General features: G+C 42.7%; 1 protein-coding gene across 2 annotated transcripts; it reads right to left on the bottom strand.

Annotated features, from left to right (window-relative positions):
* Positions 1–1,565: 1,565 nt before the first annotated feature.
* On the bottom strand, positions 1,566–16,818 carry LOC106607607 (protein NDNF). Of its 2 annotated transcripts, XM_014204749.2 has the most exons (5): positions 16,336–16,818; positions 15,917–15,941; positions 8,418–8,632; positions 7,012–7,133; positions 1,566–4,030 (listed from the first exon to the last, which is right to left on the bottom strand). In XM_014204749.2, the coding sequence occupies exons 3-5, from the start codon at positions 8,597–8,599 to the stop codon at positions 2,607–2,609; spliced, it is 1,728 nt and encodes a 575-aa protein (XP_014060224.1). In that variant the 5' UTR covers positions 8,600–8,632; positions 15,917–15,941; positions 16,336–16,818; the 3' UTR covers positions 1,566–2,606. The 2 variants fall into 2 exon arrangements, with proteins under 2 accessions (XP_014060224.1, XP_014060219.1); XM_014204744.2 differs by lacking the exon at positions 15,917–15,941 and having other exon boundaries at positions 16,336–16,817.
* Positions 16,819–19,907: the final 3,089 nt, after the last annotated feature.

Raw genomic sequence — 19,907 nt, 5'->3', positions numbered from 1 at the left:
GCCAAAATATTTATAAAAACATTATTTTAATGAATAAATTCGTTTTTGCATTCTGAAGATGCTACCCAAGCGGCTGGTCGTTAGTTATTTTCTCATGTTTGGACCAAGTCATTAATCCTTATCATTTTATTCATTCAATGTTTCTTCCCTAAACAAATCATTTCCATTTAGCTATCTTGCATAAATTTAATGATAATGAGAGACAAGAACGTCAATAAATAATGATTTAAAAGTATCAAATAGGCTTACATAGGCAACAACTATTATGGTTAGCAAGTTCGAGCTAACCAAGCTATAGTGACGTTTCCCATGATGGCACACGAGTGGAAGTAATGTCCATGGTCCTGGTGTTGGTAGCCTAGTGGTTAGAGAGTTGGACTAGTAACCGAAAGGTTGCAAGATTGAATCCCTGAGCCGACAAGGTAAAATCTGTCATTTTGCCCCTGAACACGCAGTTAACCCACTGTTCCTAGGCCGTCATTGAAAATAAGAATTTGTTCTTAACTGACTTGCCTAGTTAAAGAAATGTAAAATAAAAATAAATAAAATATTGACAGTCAGTGCTTGCCTCTTCTATGGTGGAGAATGGGACGTCCCACTCACATCGTTGCCAGCTAAAATGTCCCAGCACTTTCTGTTCTCAATGTTAGGGGTTGCCAATAAATCTCACAGCCATTATGTCCCTTGCCTCCTGGCCCGTATCGGATAACTTTTGCATTCTGAAGTTGCTACCCAAGTGGGATGGTCTTTAGTTCTTCTCTCATGTTTTGACCCAGTCCTTAATTCTAATCATTCTATTCATTCAATGTTGCTAAGGTAAACATATCCAAATAAAAAATATCCAATAGGCCTACACAGGCCACTGGCACTGTGCTGGTTAATGAATTAATGGAATTCCAAGTATTTATGGTTTCCATGGTGAATTATTAGTTCCATGTTTATTCTTGGGCTAGCTAGCCTGCTGGCATGGGAGTGAAAGCATTTTTAAAATGACACATTGTTGCTCAGATTGTAGAGGCTGACAGGTAGGTTTATACAACCCCCAACTGTTGCAAACCAAATAGTAGCATTGGAAAATAATGATGTGCTTTTTTTCCCCGAGGGAGATGAAGTTTATGACTTTCCTCCCTGGGCTGTGGGACAGTGGGAATTATGAGATTAACATGTCATGGTGTCCCTCAACTCCTGCATATCAACCAATCAGCATCCAGGATCCAAACAACTCATTTTATATTCAGAATTAATCTAAGATAAATCAAGAAATCTGTAATTCATTTTAACATTTCTGTTGAGGAGGTCTAAGTCACACAATTTTACATCTAGCTAAGATTTTTGGTGCATTACTTTTGAAGTTAATTTTTTTTCATGAAAACTAGTTGCTGCTGCGCTCTGTTGTTGAATCACAGCAAACACTTAATTGGAAAATCCTGTCCATAGTTCCCACCCCTACTGTTGACCAATCACAAACGAAGGGGCGTAGACTTCGGCTACCGAACTTCGACTTGCCTCAAGATAAAAACATTTAACAGCCGAAAACAAATAAGTCAAACACCAAAACGAACAAAAACATCACACATTTTAATTTAGGCATAATATAGGCACAAACTGTTTCGACTGGGAAGCATGCAACAGGCTTAACGAAAACGTGCTTATGTCGATGCAAAAATGCACTCGTATTGGTTACTTTTTTAGCGTGTTAACGTGTTTTGTGGAATCAAGACTTTCTGATATCACAGGCTGATGTCCACCCATTCTGTCTGTTGAAGCAGGTAGGGCAGCTAGGCAATCATGATCTTCAGTCATTCTCTTAAGTTTTGTAGTAATCATCCAAGTAGAGATAAATAAATGCAAGTGTTAACATTTAGGGTCACATTGATTTCTCAATTTAATCATTTTCTCAACTAACTGTCAGCAAAGAGTCAAACAAAAGAGGATATTTTATTAGATGTTGATACAGAGATAGAGATACTAATGTGTTTATTGGTGCATTTTAAGCATAGCACAATTAAAATACATCAAAGACAATGAAGCTAGTCGCTAGCTCATTTTACCTGCTTCATGCGAAAGCAGAATACAAGATAGCCTACACACTGACTTTGCGCTAAGCATCAATAGATTACCCCATCTGTGTTTTAAGCCTGTAGAATATAGAACAAAACAATGCAGCACTAAATATATACTGTAGGTTCTTACCATACGTTCTCTATCCCCATTGTAAAGTACGATCAAAGCTCCATCTGTTTCTGTTGCATATTTTTGGGCACAGTCTTTGCTGACATTTTTTGTCATCAAAAACCTCTATCCTCCTTTGTACTCAGACTCAGAATAAGTACTTGGACAACTGGCACAACTATAAACAAAAAGACAAAAAGCACAGCAGGTTACTGTAATGGAATTAATTTTGCTGGTGTGCGGTCCCCCCTCTGCTTCTCCTACCCAATCCATGGGTACCAGTGTTCAAATGCGACCACTCTTCGGCGGGTGTACCACAATTATTAACAGTCTCCCTCATAGTAGAATGGCTTTGTCATGGTAAGTCTTTGTAAATCACCTCTTTGTTGAGTCCAATGCTGCTGCAGACTACGAGACTAGGAGGGGGCAACAGCTCAGCACTCCTTCCTGGTTTTCACTGTCTTGCTGCTGTACTTTATGGGGATCCCCCAGCGTCTCATTAGATAGACATCAAACATGTAGGCGACCCCAGGCTCCAGGCCCCCGATCACGGCCGTCGTGACAGCCCGCCGAGGGTTTAGCTCCTGGAAGTATTTACACAGGACTCTCTCAGTGTCCGACCGTGACTCGGGCCCCATGCAGGGTGCCGTACCTCCCTTCTCCCCCTCGCCTTTACCCAGCCTCCGGCGGTACACGCAGTATAGGCTCCTCTCCTCTGTGCCCATCCAGGCCAGGGTGATGGATTCACAGCTCCGCAGCCTGTTGAAAGACTTAATCTGCAGGGTGGAGGGGAGCGAAGGTACCCCTTGACGATGGTAAGCAGAGGATGCCTGCATCTTAACAGAGGCCTTCAGCACCCCTAGAGCAGCTTGTCTGGGGGGCGCAGTACCCTCTCTCTCCAGGTGGATGAGGTAGGAGGGGCTGCCTTGGAGCCAGATCTGAGCCAAGTCTTCTCCCACAGCCTGGGAGCTAAGCTCTTGGCCCTTGCTGGAGACGGTGACCTTGATCTTCTCACTGCTTCCGCAGCTCTGGAGAGTGAATAGGCCACTCTGCTGCCAACCCCGGGGACGGAAGCTAAAGAACTCCCCAGAGGTTGAGCCTCCATCCCGGAAGGTCACCCACCGGAGCTCCCCTTCCCTGAGTGGTGTGATAGCTGGTCGGGCCTCCTCATGTGTTTGAGTGAACGTTCCAGTATATGCTGCACTGGTTCCATTTAGCCTGTCAATCAAAAAGACGTCAAAGTAGTACTGCGTGTCAGGGACAAGCTCTGAAACAGTGCACACGCTCTCTGTTCCCTTACAAACACATTGGAGTTCATCATGCTGGTCACGGAGCGCAGCAGGTGACCGGAGATCTGTTTCAGCATCCCACTGCTGCCACCACCAGTTTTTGAGAATCGGCCACACAGTTACTTTGCTTTGTTTGTCCTTCTTCTGCCGTTTCTTGTCTTTCTCCCGCTCTTTCCTGATGCCCTCCCGGGCAGCACAGAGGTTGCGGTAGTTGTGTTTGCGGTTGACAAGGACACAGTAGTCATAGCTGCGTTGGGTGTGCGGCAGTCTTGTGAGGGAGGTACTGGGGCCCCAGCTGAGGGTGACACTGGTCATTCCTACACCCAGGGTGTGGACATGGGGGTCAGAGGGAAGCTCTGGGAAGGCCCCTGAGGACCCAGAGCCCTGATGGAGGTACACGCTAGCCCTGGTGTCCTGGTCCTTGGGGCGCAGCCTGAGGATGTAGATAGATGCTGGGGCGTAGGAAGGACCTGTGTAGGTGTCCATGGCGTTGCCAGTGTAGGTGTGTATCTTGTCCTCAGTCCCAGGCCCTCTCCACCACACCTCTGGCATACTCTTCTTGGTACTCCCTGTGCAGAAAACACTGTTAAGCCATGGGTCATTAATATTCTGCCTCATACATGCACACACATACTTACACTCACTAGAGAGAACATACATTCACACTCATTGAAGATACAGTCTTACAGTTCAATATGTATCGTGATTACTTTTAAGGAATACAGTAGTCAACTCTAATCAATGAAGTGCAAAGAAGATTGTCCCTTATTCATATAAACCCCTTTTCACCATCATCCTTTATAATTTCTCCTTACCTTGGGAAATAAAAGGGGACCAAATGTTACACAATTGAAGTGAATAATTTAGGCAGACGTTGGGGAACATAGGGTTCACACTCTGAATGATTTATGTGTCACAGTATAACTTCATAAAGCTGTTCGTTTGTCCATCTAGAATACCCACTGATTTTAACTAAGCAGGCTGGTGAGGACCATGTTGCATAACATCATTGCTAGCCTAAATAGGCTACTTTTGGTAACTGACCTTTTTGTGCTCACCGAGAGATTATATATATATATATTTTTAATTGAATGTAGTTATGTCGCTTAGACTTATCTGTTCTTTATTTAACCCTCAAGTTCTATTTCTGCAACTCTTTGAGAGGTTTCCACCAGATTTGCTATATTTTGGGTTTCACTTAGCCCATAGAAGCGCAAATAAAAACTATTGGGCATGAATATGAGACATTTCCAATGAAATCGTAAAGGTCAGAATTTAGCTGAATTTCAGTTTATACTGTATAGGCTATTACTTGCATGCCGTTCTGTACAAATCTATCTATGTATCAATCTTATAAAAGTTATTTTAAAAAGCAGAACCCTCTCTATATGTGTTATTTTAAATGACAAATTTAAAACCCTTATCCTCAAGTATTGGCAAAACAGTGCCTTGCAAAAGTATTCATCCCCCTTGGCGTTTTTCCTATTTTGTTACATTACAACCTGTAATTTAAATTGATTTTTATTTGGATTTCATGTAATGGACATACACAAAATAGTCCAAATTTGTGAAGTGAAATGAAAAAAATTACTTGTTTCAAAAAATGTTAAAAAATGTATAAAAGGGAAAAGTGGTGCGTGCATATGTATTCACCTCCTTTGCTATGAAGCCCCTAAATAAGATCTGGTGCAACCAATTACCTTCAGAAGTCACATAATTAGTTAAATAAAGTTCACCTGTGTGCAATTTAAGTGTCACATGATCTGTCACATGATCTCAGTATATATATAATATATATACCTGTTCTGAAAGGCCCCAGAGTCTGCAACTCCACTAAGCAGGGGGCACCACCAAGAAAGCGGCACCATGAAGACCAAGGAGCTCTCCAAACAGGTCAGAGACAAAGTTGTAGAGAAGTACAGATGAGGGTTGGGTTATAAAACAATATCAGAAACTTTGAGCACCATTAAATCCATTATAAAAAAAATTATGAATATGGCTCCACAACAAACCTGCCAAGAGCGGGCCGCCCACCAAAACTCATGGACCAGTCAAATAGGGCATTATTTAGAAAGGCAACAAAGAGACCAAAGATAACCATGAAGGAGCTGCAAAGCTCCACTGCGGAGATTGGAGTATCTGTCCATAGGATCACTTTAAGCCATACACTCCACAGAGCTGGGCTTTACGGAAGAGTGGCCAGAAAAAAGCCATTGCTTACAGAAAAAAATAAGCAAACATGTTTGGTGTTCGCCAAAAGGCATGTGAGAGACTCCCAAACATATGGGAGAAGGTACTCTGGTCAAATGTAGGTTTTTGGCCATCAAGGAAAACGCTATGTCTGGCACAAACCCAGCACATCTCATCACCCCAACAACGCCATCCCCACAGTGAAGCATGGTGGTGGCAGCATCATTCTGTGGGGATGTTTTTCATCGACAGGGACTGGGAAACTGGTCAGAATTGAAGGAATAATGGATGGCGCTAAATACGGGGAAATTCTTGAGGGAGACCTGTTTCAGTCTTCAAGAGATTTGAGACTGGGACAGAGGTTCACCTTCCAGCAGGACAATGACCCTAAGCATACTGCTAAAGCAACACTCGAGTGGTTTAAGTGGAAAAATGTAAATGTCTTGGAATGGCCTAGTCAAAGCCCAGACCTCAATCCAGTTGGGAATCTGTGGTATGACTTAAAGATTGCTGTACACCAGCGGAACCCATCCAACTTGAAGGAGCTGGAGTTGTTTTGCTTGAAGAATGGGCAAAAATCACAGTGGCTAGGCGTGCCAAGCTTATAGAGACATAACCCAAGAGACTTGCAGTTGTAATTGCTGCAAAAGGTGGCTCTACATTATAATAATTATGAATTAATAATATTAATAACAAGTATTGACTTTGGGGGGGGGGTGAATAGTTAATAATTGTGCACTCTCAAGTTTTTTGTCTTATTTCTTGTTTGTTTCATAATAAAAAATATTTTGCATCTTCAAAGTGGTAGGCATGTTGTGTAAATCACACGATACAAACCCCCGAAAAAAATCTATTTTAATTCCACGTTGTAAGTGGAACAACAAAATAGGAAAAATGCCAAGGGGGTGAATACCTTCGCAAGCCACTGTACTGTATGTGAGCCAGATATAATCATACTTTAATACAAACATCCATCTAATCTCTCTTACATTCAGGAAAAAAGTGTGACATTTAGATATTACTGTCCTTCTTGCTTTGAAGGTAAAATGGTTGGGCAGATTGTCCAGTGATATACTAGGCCTGGGCTCAGTACTGTGTGTGTGTGAGTAAGAGAGAGGGAGAGAGGAAAAGAGAGAGAGGTGGAAAGAGAGAGCAAGACCAATGGACTGATTAAGTCTCTCCTATCTTGTAGACATTTATGACCAGGGTTAGTCTTTAAATGGACACTATGTCAAAAATAAATGGCTCCAGTGTGAATTGGATTGAGGTGTAATGAAACTGAATTGATATGAATAGGAATTGCATGTGAGAGGGTGTTGTGTGTAGTTGCCTTTATTTTCTATCAGTGTTTCCCACTTACAGTGTGGATTTTTAGGCGGTTTGTCCTTCAGGGTTCGGGCTGCGAGGGTCCATTCGATGGGGAGGTCACAGGGACTGACGGTCACAGACATCATCACAACCTTCTTCAATGTGAAGTACAGTCTGCACGAAGATAGGTACCACACGAAAAAGGGATTGTCTATTAAATTCTCATGTATTTTTCTTCCCCCTTTCAAATGTAACAACATACTGTTACTAAGAAAAGTACTGTACATGTAGCCGTCAAAGCATTCCAAGTGTTTTTAGAAAATGTCCACTCCTTTGTTTCTCCCATACACTGTTAAGCTCGTAAAGCAAACAAGGAGAGTTCAACTAACGATCTGTGATAAGCTTTCATCGACCTGCGCTGTACAGATGGATATCTCTTTGCTGTAACCTTCTAAAATCGTGCATAGCATGAAGACAGCAATGTTGCTTTGGAATGTTGGGCAATTATAGGACCATGAAACATTTGTCATTGGATTGCTACATTAGATATCCCTCCTCACCGTGTGCGATGACAATCCACAGAACTGCAGTCTATGGACACACAATGTTAGACTACAGGTGTCAATCCAACATCACATTTCTGTGCTTAGACATTCTGGTCTCCTTCTACAAGCTTATTGTTCATCTCCTCCACAATATAATTAGATTCAAATTCACCAATTAACCATGACTATCATTATCAATCACCAACTCAGTCAGCAATATTTGATCATCTTTGTATTTTCACCAACATAACTCATCAAGGTGAGACATTCAATATTGAGATGTAATTGACCTCTATGTTGTCATAGGCTCCGGAATATTTACTCTGCCCATTGAAAAATAGTATCATTCTTTTACATATATTTTCTGGATCAACTGCTGATGTGCTGCAGTTTATCAACAGCTGTGCCGTGCTAATGTTGTCAAGGGCAATACATAGTTTAACTGATTGATTAATTAGAATCATAATTAGCGGATTTTTTCCTCATTTAAAAAAAAATCTGTTTTGTAATGCATGGCTGCATGGATGGACAGATGGACAGCTCACAGGGATGCCCATATTCCAATTTACAGCTCCCAGGGTTAGAGCTCTACCACTGACATGATCAGCAGAGCCCGGGCCAAGCGGGTTGCTCTTCCTGCCCATGGGGCCACACTACACTCAACCACTGCCTTTCCAACAACCAAAGAAATGGCTATTAAGATTAAGGCTATCATTGTTTTTGCTCAAACCCATGAAGAATTACACAGGAAATTACCATTTGGGTAGCTTGTAATAACATAGCCTATTGTTGTGACATCATTTTAAACAGGGGCCTTTCTTAATAAGTATTTCAATCTTTGTCCAGGACACGGAACATAAACATTCAGTGTGCAATACTATCCACCTCCTCTGACGTGGTCTCTATACTGTACCTCCGGGTGCGTCCTTTGGGCAGATGTATGGAGGTGACCTTTCCATCAGGCAGCCAGGCGGTGGGGCGGAGTGGCACCTCATTCTCAGGGGCCAGAGCCGAGTGTCCTTGGGGCCAGGAGGGGCCACAGAGGAGAGTCACGGCCAGGCAGAGATACCAGGACAGGGCCATTGCTGCCATCATTCACACTGTCACCACTCTGCCGTCTCCCAGGGACTGAAAGAGCAGGGGAAAGGTCAAAAGCATCCATCAGTTCCATCACATACAGTTCTGCTCCTACTGTTCATGATGTACTAAAGAGGTCTAGCAGCAGATGATTCATTGATATGAGGAAACATTTCCGCTATTCACACGGAATTATTCATGCGGGAAAGCAAATTGCCACGCTATATTACTGGGATCTGTATAGCGCAGCTTGACACTTGGTGAAAAATCACTCATCGTACAACTTTCAAAGCGTGAAGTGGGTTGCAAATATCTCTCAGAAGTGGATTCATTTGAATATATAGATCTATTTATAGTATGCCAGTACAAATGGGTTTGTTCTCTAAATAGAGGGTATTTTTTCATGGTCGTTGCAGCCTTTGTTAACGGAAATCCGCCACTTCAGTTTGGAAAAACACAAACAACATCTGGAGGTGCTTCAGTATAATCCAATTGGGAGACAGATTCTCTTGACAAAAGCAGACAAAGCCACAAGAACTTTGAAACAGATTTCAGATTGGGCTGCTTTTTCTTTCCTGTTCTCACTGTTGTGATGATTTGTAGATATGATTACAGGTCTCGGCTCTCGTCCCCAGAGAAAAAATGCATTCATTCAAAGTCACAGTCTTCAAAAAACGCCTGCTTCTCAACGTGTGTTTGTCGGCGTCAAGGCTGTGCCCTGCAGATCAGATGACAATTGTACGTAGGTTCTAGGCATATGCATCTGAGTCTTGATCAGGCCCTGGGACCTCTGAGTTACAACAACAGTTGCATCATTACAAAGTATGGAGGATCTCATTATCCAAGTAGTGGAGTCAACACACCCATAAAGCTTTTACAGAGAGGGAGAAAGGGAGAGAGAGAGAAATGAGAGAGGGAGGTGAGAGTGAGAAAGATTGAAATATTGAGAAATGAGAGATGCAGAGTGAGGGAGAGTGAGAGAACATTTTGAGAAATGAGAAGAGGGGGAGGCTGGGGTCCAGAGTAATAAATGAGAAATGGAGCAAAAGAAGGCAAAGTGTGATGGAAGGAGGCACATATATTGAAATGATTGGTGTTTTCTACAGCTTCACGTCTAATGGGTTCATAACTGGTGCCACATACTGTATAGTGCACTCGGAAAGTATTCAGATCCTTTGACTTTTCCCACATTTTGTTATGTTACAGCCTTATTCTAAAATAGATTTGTTTTAATTGTCCATATCAATCTAGACACAAAACCCCTTAATGACAAAGCAAAAAAAAAAAAAAAAAAAAATGAAATATGCCATTTACATAAGTATTGAGATGCTTTACTCAGGCCTGAATTCCAAGCGTCACATCTGGAGGAAACCAGGCACCACTCATCACCTGGCCAATACTGTCCCTACGGTGAGGCATGGTGGTGGCAGCATCATGCTGTGGGGATGTTTTTCAGCGGCAAGGACTGAGAAACTAGTCGTTCTTGAGGGAAAGATGAACAAAGTACAGAGAGATCGTTGATGAAAACCTGCTACAGAGTTCTCAGGACCTCACACTGGGGCGAAGGTTCACCTTTCAACAGGACAATGACCCTAAGCACACAGCCTAGACAACGCAGGAGTGGCTTCGGGACAAGTCTCTGTATGTCCTTGAGTGGACCAGCCAGAGCCCGGACTTGAACCTGACTGAACATTTCTGGAGACACCTGAAAATAGCTGTGCAGCGATGCTCCCCATCCAACCTGACAAAGCTTGAGAGGATCTGCAGAGAAGAATGTGAGAAACTCCCCAAATAAATCAAATCAAATCAAATCTTATTTGTCTCATACACATGGTTAGCAGATGTTAATGCGAGTTTAGCAAAATGCTTGGGCTTCTAGTTCCGACAGTGCAGTAATATCTAACAATATTACCTAACAGTAATATCTAACAAGTAATCTAACAATTCCCCAACAATTACCTAATACACACAAATCTAAAGGGGTGAATGAGAATATGTACATGTAAGTATATGGATGAGTGATGGCGAAGATGCAATAGATGGTATAAAATAGTATATACATGTGATATGAGTAATGTAAGATATGTAAACATTATTAAAGTGGCATTATTTAGAGTGCATTGTATAAAGTGACTAGTGATCCCTTTATTAAAGTGGCCAGCGATTGGGTCTTAATGTAGGCAGCAGCCTCTCTGAGTTAATGATTGCTGTTTAGCAGTCTGATGGCCTTGAGATAGAAGCTGTTTTTTAGTCTCTCAGTCCCAGCTTTGATGCACCTGTACTGACCTCACCGTCTGGATGGTAACAGTGTGAACAGGCAGTGGCTCTGGTGGTTGATGTCCTTGATGATCTTATTGGCCTTCCTGTGACATTGGGTGTTGTAGGTGTCATGGAGGGTAAGTAGTTTGCCCCCAGTGATGCATTGTGCAGACCACACCACCCTCTGGAGAGCCTTGCAGTTGAGGGTGGTGCAGTTGCCGTACCAGGCTGTGATACAGCCCGACAGGATGCTCTCGATTGTGCATCTGTAAAAGTTTGTCAGGGTTTTGGGTGACAAGACAAATTTCTTCAGCCTCCTGAGGTTGAAGAGGCGCTGTTGCGCCTTCTTCACCACACTGTCTGTGTGAGTGGACCATTTCAGTTTGTCTGTGATGTGTACGCCGAGGAACTTAAAACTTTCCACCTTCTCCACTGCTGTCCCTTCGATGTGGATAAGGGGATGCCCCCGCTACTGTTTCCTGAAGTCCACGATCATCTCCTTTTGTTTTGTTGATGTTGAGTGAGAAGTTGTTTTCCCGACACCACACTCCGAGTGCCCTCACCTCCTCCCTGTAGGCTATCTTGTCGTTGTTGGTAATCAAGCCCACTACTGTTGTGTCGTCTGCAAACTTGATGATTGAGTTTAAGGCGTGCATGGCCACGCAGTCGTGGGTTAACAGGGAGTACAGGAGGGGGATGAGCACGCACCCTTGTGGGGCCCCAGTGTTGAGGGTCAGCGAAGTTGAGATGTTGTTTCCTACCTTTACTACCTGGGAGTGGCCGGTCAGAAAGTCCAGGACCCAATTGCACAGAGCGGGTTTGAGACCCAGGGCCTCCAGCTTGATGATGAGCTTGGAGGGTACTATGATGTTGAATGCTGAGCTGTAGTCAATGAACAGCACTCTTACATAGGTATTCATTTTCTCCAGATGGGATAGGGCAGTGTGCAGTGTGATGGCGATTGCGTCGTCTGTGGATCTGTTGGGGCGGTATGCAAACTGAAGTGGGTCTAGGGTGGCCGGTAAGGTGGAGGTGATATGATACTTGACTAGTCTTCAAAGCCCTTTCATGATGACAGAAGTGAATGCTACGGGGTGGTAGTCACTTAGTTCAGTTATCTTTGCCTTCTTGGGTACAGGAACAATGGCAGCCATCTTGAAGCAGGTGAGGACAACAGACTGGGATAAGGAACGATTGAATATGTTCGTAAACACATCAGCCAGCTGGTCTGCGCATGCTTTGAGGACGCGACTAAGGATGCTGTCTGGTCCGGCATCATTGCGAGAGTTAACACGTTTAAATGTTTTACTCACGTCAGCCACGGAGAAGAGGGGGGGGCGGGGGCGCAGTCCTTGTTAGCGGCCCGCGACAGTGGCACTGTATAATCCACAAAGAAGGTGTTTAGTTTGTCTGGAAGCGTGACATCGGTGTCTGTGACGTGGCTGGATTTCTTTTTGTAGTCCGTGATTTCCTGTAGACCCTGCCACATAGGTTTAGTGTCTGAGCCATTGAATTGCGACTCCACCTTGTCCCTGTACTGGCATTTCGCTTGTTTGACTGCCTTGCGGAGGGAATAGGTACACTGTTTATATTCAGACATTTTCCCAGACCTCTTTCCATGGTTAAATGCGATGGATCGCGCTTTCAGTTTTGCGCTAATGCCACATCCACGGTTTCTAGTTAGGGTAGGTTTTAATAGTCACAGTGGGTACAACATCTCCAATGCACTTCTTTATAAACGCACTCACAGAGTCAGCGTATAAGTCAATGTTGTTCTCTGAGTCTGACCAGAACATATTCCAGTCCGCGTGAGCAAAACATTGTCCAAAACATCAACCAGGTGTGCCAAGCTTGTAGCGTCATACCCAAGAAGACTCGAGGCTGTAATCGCTGCCAAAAGTGTTTCAACAAAGTACTGAGTAAAGGGTCTGAATACTTGTGCAAATGTAATATTTCAGTATTTTGGTTTTAATAAATTTGCCTGTTTTTGCTCTGTCGTTATGGGGTATTGTGTGTAGATTGATGAGGGGGAAAAAACGATTTAATACATTTTAGAATAGGGCTGGAACGTCACAAAATGAGAAAAAAGTGAAGGGGTCTGAATACTTTCCAAGCGCACAGTATGCTGCGTACTTCTAGGCCCATATTTATATTTACAAGACTGAGTGCTGATCTAGGATCAGCATATCAAGCGTCTCAAAGTATGATGTTTTTATTTATTTGAACCGTCAATTTTTACACAATGCTTTTTTTTCTGCATTTCTGACTGGATTTATATATCTGGATGAAATAAAGACAACCTCTCTTTTAGTGGAGTATATCTGGGCCTCAATTTCACTTGGTTACAGGAAAATGGTTACAGAATATGTGGGATTGAAGATGCAATCTTCAGAACTGCAGCCAGATAATTAACTCTCTTCGCCACCAGGGGATAGCTTTGGCCTTGTGGAGCTTTTTTATCAGTCAAATATGGTCAAATAAGGACACATAACACAATTTCTGAGTTATTAAAATGTTCACATCCTCTTCAAATTCTGTGTACTTGTAAGACTGTAATTTGTGATTTTCTTTCTTCATCATGTGTTGAAAGTCTTGTGAAATGTGATTTTAGTTGGAAAGAGCTTCCTTTATATAACTTGTATTCTTATGTATTCATATGCTTCTTATATACAGACTCTGAACCATCAAACTAAATACGTTTTTTTTTACCTTTTCTCAATTTCAAAATCACATTTCATAAGATTCTCAACATATGTGATGAAGAAAGAAAATCATAATATACAGTGTTACAATTACACAGAATATGAAGAGGATGGGAACATTTTAATAACTGTTCTGTGTTGTGTCCTGATTGACCATGTTTGACTGGGGGAAAAAACACAAGGCCATAGCTATCCACTGGTGTCGCAGAAGGTTAATTATCTTTCTAGTGGAACCAAACATTGCAGGTTCAAAGCCTGCATGTGCAAATTGTCAACATATGATGTGAATAAGTATGTTTGTGTAATTAAATGTCCTATGAATGAATTAATGTGCACATTATCAACATATTAAGTGTAGAACATATGGGTGTCTTTGTATGATTAAATGTTGTTCAAATGTCCTGTGAATGAAATGTAAAAGGAATGTTTCTCTATATCACCCAAAAGTACACTATGCAAATTGACAAACACAATGGGGATGTATTCCAATCTGCTTATGTTTTAAGGAGCTACACAAACTTAAATATAACATTTTCTAAACGTTCTTGAAATGTTCTGAGGACCTCAAAGAAAAGGTCAAATGTATATTGTGTGAACATCAATGAAATATCACCTTAAACATAAAACAATGCTATGAACGTCATAAAAATGAACTTACAACTGAACAGTTCTAGTGTTTTGGGAACCTATCTCTTGTGATAGTCTCACAATGTTCCCACAACCTAAATAAATGTTTTAGGAACTTTTGAAGAACATCAAAAATGTTTTCTGGGAATGTTCTTACAACTTCAAGCAACATTATTTTCAACCTAATAGAAACATTGTTATAATGAGCACAAATGGACAGTTTTTGTGTTTTTGGAACATATCTCTTGTCGTATCGACACAATGTTCCCATAACCTAATGAAACATGCTGGGAACATTAAAATAACAGACAAAATGTGCTCTGGGAAAATTCTTGTAAAACCAGGTGAATGTTTTTGCACCCTAAAAAAAACATTGTAGAATCTTCCGCACAACTGTACAGTTTTTATGTTTGGGAACATACTGAATCATTAGTAATGTCCCCACAATGTTTCCACCAAATTGTTCCCACAACATAATGAAACATTCTGGGAACCTTTAAAGAACAAATGAAATGTGTTCTGGGAACGTTCTTTTAACATCAAGTGAAGGTTTTATACTCCCTAAAAGAAGCGCCGTATAATCATCTGCACAATTGGACAGTTTTTGTGTTTTGGGAACATATATTTTTGTTCTCATTACACTCTTCCCACAACCAAATGAAACATTCTAGGAGCCTTTAAAAAACAGATTAAATGTGTTCTAGGAATGTTCTTGCAACATCAGGCAAATGTTTTATACAATCATTCTATAATCATCACCACGACTGGACAGTGTTTGTGTTATGAGAAGATTTACTCAGACCTAACAAATGTTCTGGGAACTTTCACAGAACCAATTTTGGTTTGCTTTGGTATCGGTATAGACACTGTGTCAGATGTCTTCTGTCCTAGACTTAGGGGGTCCCATCTGCCTCCTGTGAGTGGGTTAGAGGGACAGATTAAATGGCATGGGTAGGTCCCCAAAGGATTTTATGTATCCTCACTAATATGGGATATGGTTTGGGGGGACATGATATGGCGAGGGAGTCGGAGGTGGAGTGTAGAGGGTGCTTCTACCCCACTGCTAGTGTGTCTGAGTGTGTTAGCCGTCTCTCTCCCTTATATCCACCACCCCCTCTTTCTCACCATCCCTTTCGCTCTCTCTCTCACACTCTCGCTCGCTCGCTCTCACACACACACACACACACACACACACACACACACACACACACACACACACACACACACACACACACACACACACACACACACACACATTATTGCTAGATCTCTCTGATGTCCTCCTTCATTATGTCCTCTTTCCTTCTGCTATCACTTCCCACTTCACAGTCACACTTAGCAACTCTTATGGGGAGCTAGAGGAACATACTGAGATACCGGCTGACAGAGAGACAGAGAAAAAGGCAGGTTGACTGACAGAGAGACATGCAAGTGATTGACAGACAAGCGGTCATAGTGAAACAGTGGTTTAGAGGAAAGCTACAGTATGTAGAAAATGAAGTAAATAAAACCCAGAAAAAATACATAAAAATCTTCACTATTTGCATCATCTGTTTGTCCCACCGACAACAAACCCAAAGTACTCCAAACCCCCACACAGCTTTCTCCAACCTCCTGAGGCTGAGAGAAAAAAATGAACTGCTCTGATGTAGAAACAAGTTTGAATAACATCCAGACTTGTTTATCGATATGAACATTTCAAGATGATGCACACACAGGCACTTGACAACAACATGCTTGTCCTTACCTCACAGAGCAGACAGACTCTCCCACTCCAGAGCAGAATATGAGGGATGAGAGGAGAGATGGATGAAATAAAAAGGCAGGTTGACTGACAGAGAGACAGACAAATGATTGACAGACAAGCAGTCATAGTGAAACATACAGTGGTTTAAAGGAAAGCTATAGTATGTAGAAAATTAGGTGAAAAAAACACAAAAAAACATAAAAGCTTCATTATTTGCGTCATGTACTTGTCCCACCGACAACAAACCCAAAGTACTCCAAACCCCCACACAGCATTCTCCAACCTCCTGAGGCTGAGAGAAAAAAATGAACTGCTCTGATGTAGAAACAAGTTTGAATAACATCCAGACTTGTTTATCGATGTGAACATTTCAAGATAATGCACACACAGGCACTTGACAACAACATGCTTGTCCTTACCTCACAGTGCAGACAGACTCTCCCACTCCAGAGCAGAATATGAGGGATGAGAGGAGAGATGAACGAAAGGAGGATGAGAGATGGACGGGAGGAGGAGCTCGAGCAAACAACACAGGTTGTTGTTGGATGCCCCTTTCCCTCCCTTGGAGCTTGCTTTCTGCTTTAGTAGGTGTCCGGCTGCCTCAGCACCACTCTCAGTGTGGTGTCAGGTCCCAAAGCACAGTATTGGGTATCTGTAGGTCCCACTCAGTCACACGTGGAGCCTTACCCCATACGAGTCCTACAAGATCTGTGATCGCTATGTGAATGTCATCGTCTGTGAGTGAAGCTTCTCTCTCTTCTCTTCTCTATCCTCTTCTCCTATTTCTCTCTAGTTTTTTTCCCTCTCAAATGTCTCTCCTCTTCTCCAGTCCAGTTCAGATCTCAGTGAGCAGCACAAATCAAACAGAGGTAGGCACACGTGTGTAGTGTGTGTGTATGTGTGTTCAGGGTGGTGAGGTCACAGAGTGGGAGTGGGGGTGGTGGTGAGGGGAGTGTGTGTGTGCAGAAGGTGGGGGGGAGTTGTCAGAGGTAGTGGTGGAGAATGGAGAGGGGGTGAATGATGATACAAAACTTGCCCACATTAACCATTTGCTGGACGATCTGATAAGATCTATATTGAGTATGAACTGTGGGAGCTTGACGTCACATTTTCTTCTGCCATTTGATTTGGTGCCTCTAATTGACTATGAACACAAGAATAACAAACAGCAGTCATGTCAATGACAAACCACAATGCAGCAGAGTGTTGTGAACTGAAAATGTACACAACGTAGGGCAAGAAACAAAAATCTAAGTTGGGGTGGAGTGGTGTGGTATGGTATGGTGTGAGGAGGTATGGGTCAAGTACAGCTCTCAGAGGAGCAAGGTGCACATTGACACACAAAGACACACAATGGAGAACCGCATGTAGGTACTCTTTCTTCCGGTCTTCAGTCAATATCATCAGAAAACCAAAGAGGCTGTTTGCATTGTGTGCTAACTCCCCTCTCTTTTCTCTCGCCAGGGCTTTTCCCACCCATTCACTAGCTACTTCAGTAGGACTATTGAGGTCCTCTGAATGGAGCCACTTCACCCAGAGGGAGTATTGTCTGTCCTTAGACAAACCTGAGAGCCCTCTGCAATATGGGGGCTTAAAGCAAAACCTCCTGGAAAAAAATAGATTAATATATTAATGATCAGAGCAGTGGCAAAATCTGTTTCCCCTTTTAGGAAGGACCCCTCACTGCTGCTGGACTCTCTTTCAAAGCTAACAGCTCTCCCCTCTCTCTCTCTCCCTGGCCCACTTTAGAATCCCTCTGAAGTTTTAAAAGTTGACAATCTGGCAGAGCACGATATGGCTGATGCGTTTGAAGGCAAGATTCTGATTAACCTTTTGGGGTTATAGCCTATATACAACTGACTGTCCGTATATTTAATTTATTTCAGTGCTGCTGTTTAGTGCAGGAAATGGATCAGCGTATCTGATGGAGCCAAAGTAATGTCAGAAGAATATTCCTGTCCCATAATTCACCTCTCTCCCGTTGTATCTGTAAGGTAACTCAGCCTGCATGCTGGCATATGACAGGTATATCAGGACAGACACCCACAAAATGCACACTATCTCTCCGTCTGTCGTTTTCTCTCTCTCTGGTGGGATCTGCACCATCAGCGCTGGCCTGAATATTTATTTTGATCCCACAGCTTTCCCTCTCTTGTGTTGCCTTTAATAACTTATCGACAAACAGTCACTGGACTAACTCGATCCGCTGAGAGCAACAAAAACCAAGACAGAAAATGTAATTTAAATAATTGCATGGCAGAAACCACAAAATTGCTGGTTTCATTTATTATTTATGTCTGCTTACGAGTCATGCATAATGCAGCAGGCCGTCTTTATGACAATCATGTATTAAATATCATGTTTTTAAGGCCAGGGCTCAGTCGTATGGGACAGACAGCTGGGCTACTGTCTGCAGAGCGATAGTGGCACAGTACTGCGACTATGTTGTAAAGTGTTGCGTGGGCAGTGTTTGAGAAAGAAAGAAAGAAAGAAAGAAAGAAAGAAAGAAAGAAAGAAAGAAAGAAAGAAAGAAAGAAAGAAAGAAAGAAAGAAAGAAAGAAAGAAAGAAAGAAAGAAAGAAAGAAAGGGCGCTAGCTGACAACGGGTTAACAGGAATCTTTATTTTTAACAACATATCAACACCAGCCACCCATCTGCTCCTGAGCTGGCAGAGAGTCCCTTGAGAGAGAGAGAGAGAGAGAGAGAGAGAGAGAGAGAGAGAGAGAGAGAGAGAGAGAGAGAGAGAGAGAGAGAGAGAGAGAGAGAGAGAGAGAGAGGACAAACACCATCTCAGATCAGATCACCAGGGGGAGAGGAAAAGGTTGGGTTGGGAGGTGGGAAAGATTGAGCTACTCAACTTCCAACATGACAACAGAAAGAGAAGAGAATGATTGTAGGTGAGTGTGAGTAAGTAGGGAGGGACAACTGGCTGGGATGGGATAGGCAGCCTTTGGATCAGTATTAGCCTCCCCTGGGTGTGGGAGGGTAGATTTGAAGGTGGGGCAGGCGGTCCTGAGGTAATAAGTGGGAATGTATCAACGTGAGGGGGATGAAGACACAAAGAGGGAGGGGACACTGGGACCTCCAGGGGTGGCGCCAACAATTCATTTCATTTTCACAGATAAAGGAGCAAGTCCCCTGGGATGGGGGAGCAATTGAAGCTGGGACTTTGTATTCAGATCTCCTTTCTCCTCGCCGTGGTGACTGCCTTAACAGCTTGATTTGCAGGTCACTCATTAGCAAATACAGTCTGCTCTCAATTGGCTCTGGCTGATCTCCGATCACATACCTATATCTCTTCATTTACAGCTGCCCTCGCCGTCTGTTTTTTTTCCTATCTTCTTTTTTCTAACTCTGATATGTTTTACAGCCTCCAGTGGTCTCGTCTTCATCAAAAGTGATGAGAGCGAATCTGAGACGTCAGGAAAAAATCTTGTTTTGATTCTTTGGTTTTTTTCTGGACACATTGCAACTCTCATTCCTCATTTGCCCCATGTCTGGGAAGCATCTCTATCCTATGTTGAATATTGAAATATCTCTCTCTCTCTTTCTCTCCCCATCCTCCTGGCGAAGCAAAATATGAGGGCTAATTAGTCCAGAGACACCAGTGGAACGGAAGAACCCACCCCGGGCCACGTACATCCCCTACTGATCTTTGAGAGTACACACACACACGTACGCACACACGCACGCACACACGCACATACACAAAACAAAAACTAGAGCTATGGAAAAGCTGAGGCAACAGCTGAAATACCTCAATATGATAGAATGTACTGGAATGTATAAGCCTGTTAAGGGCTAAGGATTTGGATCTTTGACATTACAAGAAGTCATTATTTCTACATTTCCTCTTGACAAATATCATACGCTGTGGCTAATATTCCCCACATCAAACCTCTTCTCACATACTTTATTTTTCCCCTAACTTTACTTCTTTCCGACTATTCCATCCCCCTCCCGTTCTTTTTCTAATTTCTGATCCCTCCCC

The sequence above is a fragment of the Salmo salar genome, chromosome ssa01, assembly GCF_905237065.1.
Source record: "Salmo salar chromosome ssa01, Ssal_v3.1, whole genome shotgun sequence".
NCBI lineage: Eukaryota > Metazoa > Chordata > Actinopteri > Salmoniformes > Salmonidae > Salmo > Salmo salar.
This window is presented reverse-complemented; position numbering and strand designations above follow the sequence as displayed.

Coding starts and splice junctions, on each gene's coding strand:
- LOC106607607 (XM_014204749.2), bottom strand. CDS start 8,599: ATGATGGCAGCAATGGCCCTGTCCTGGTATCTCTGCCTGGCCGTGACT. Junction 7,134..8,417: donor CCCAAAGGACGCACCCGGAG/GTACAGTATAGA, acceptor ATCTTCGTGCAG/ACTGTACTTCACATTGAAGA. Junction 4,031..7,011: donor ACCGCCTAAAAATCCACACT/GTAAGTGGGAAA, acceptor TTTTCTGCACAG/GGAGTACCAAGAAGAGTATG.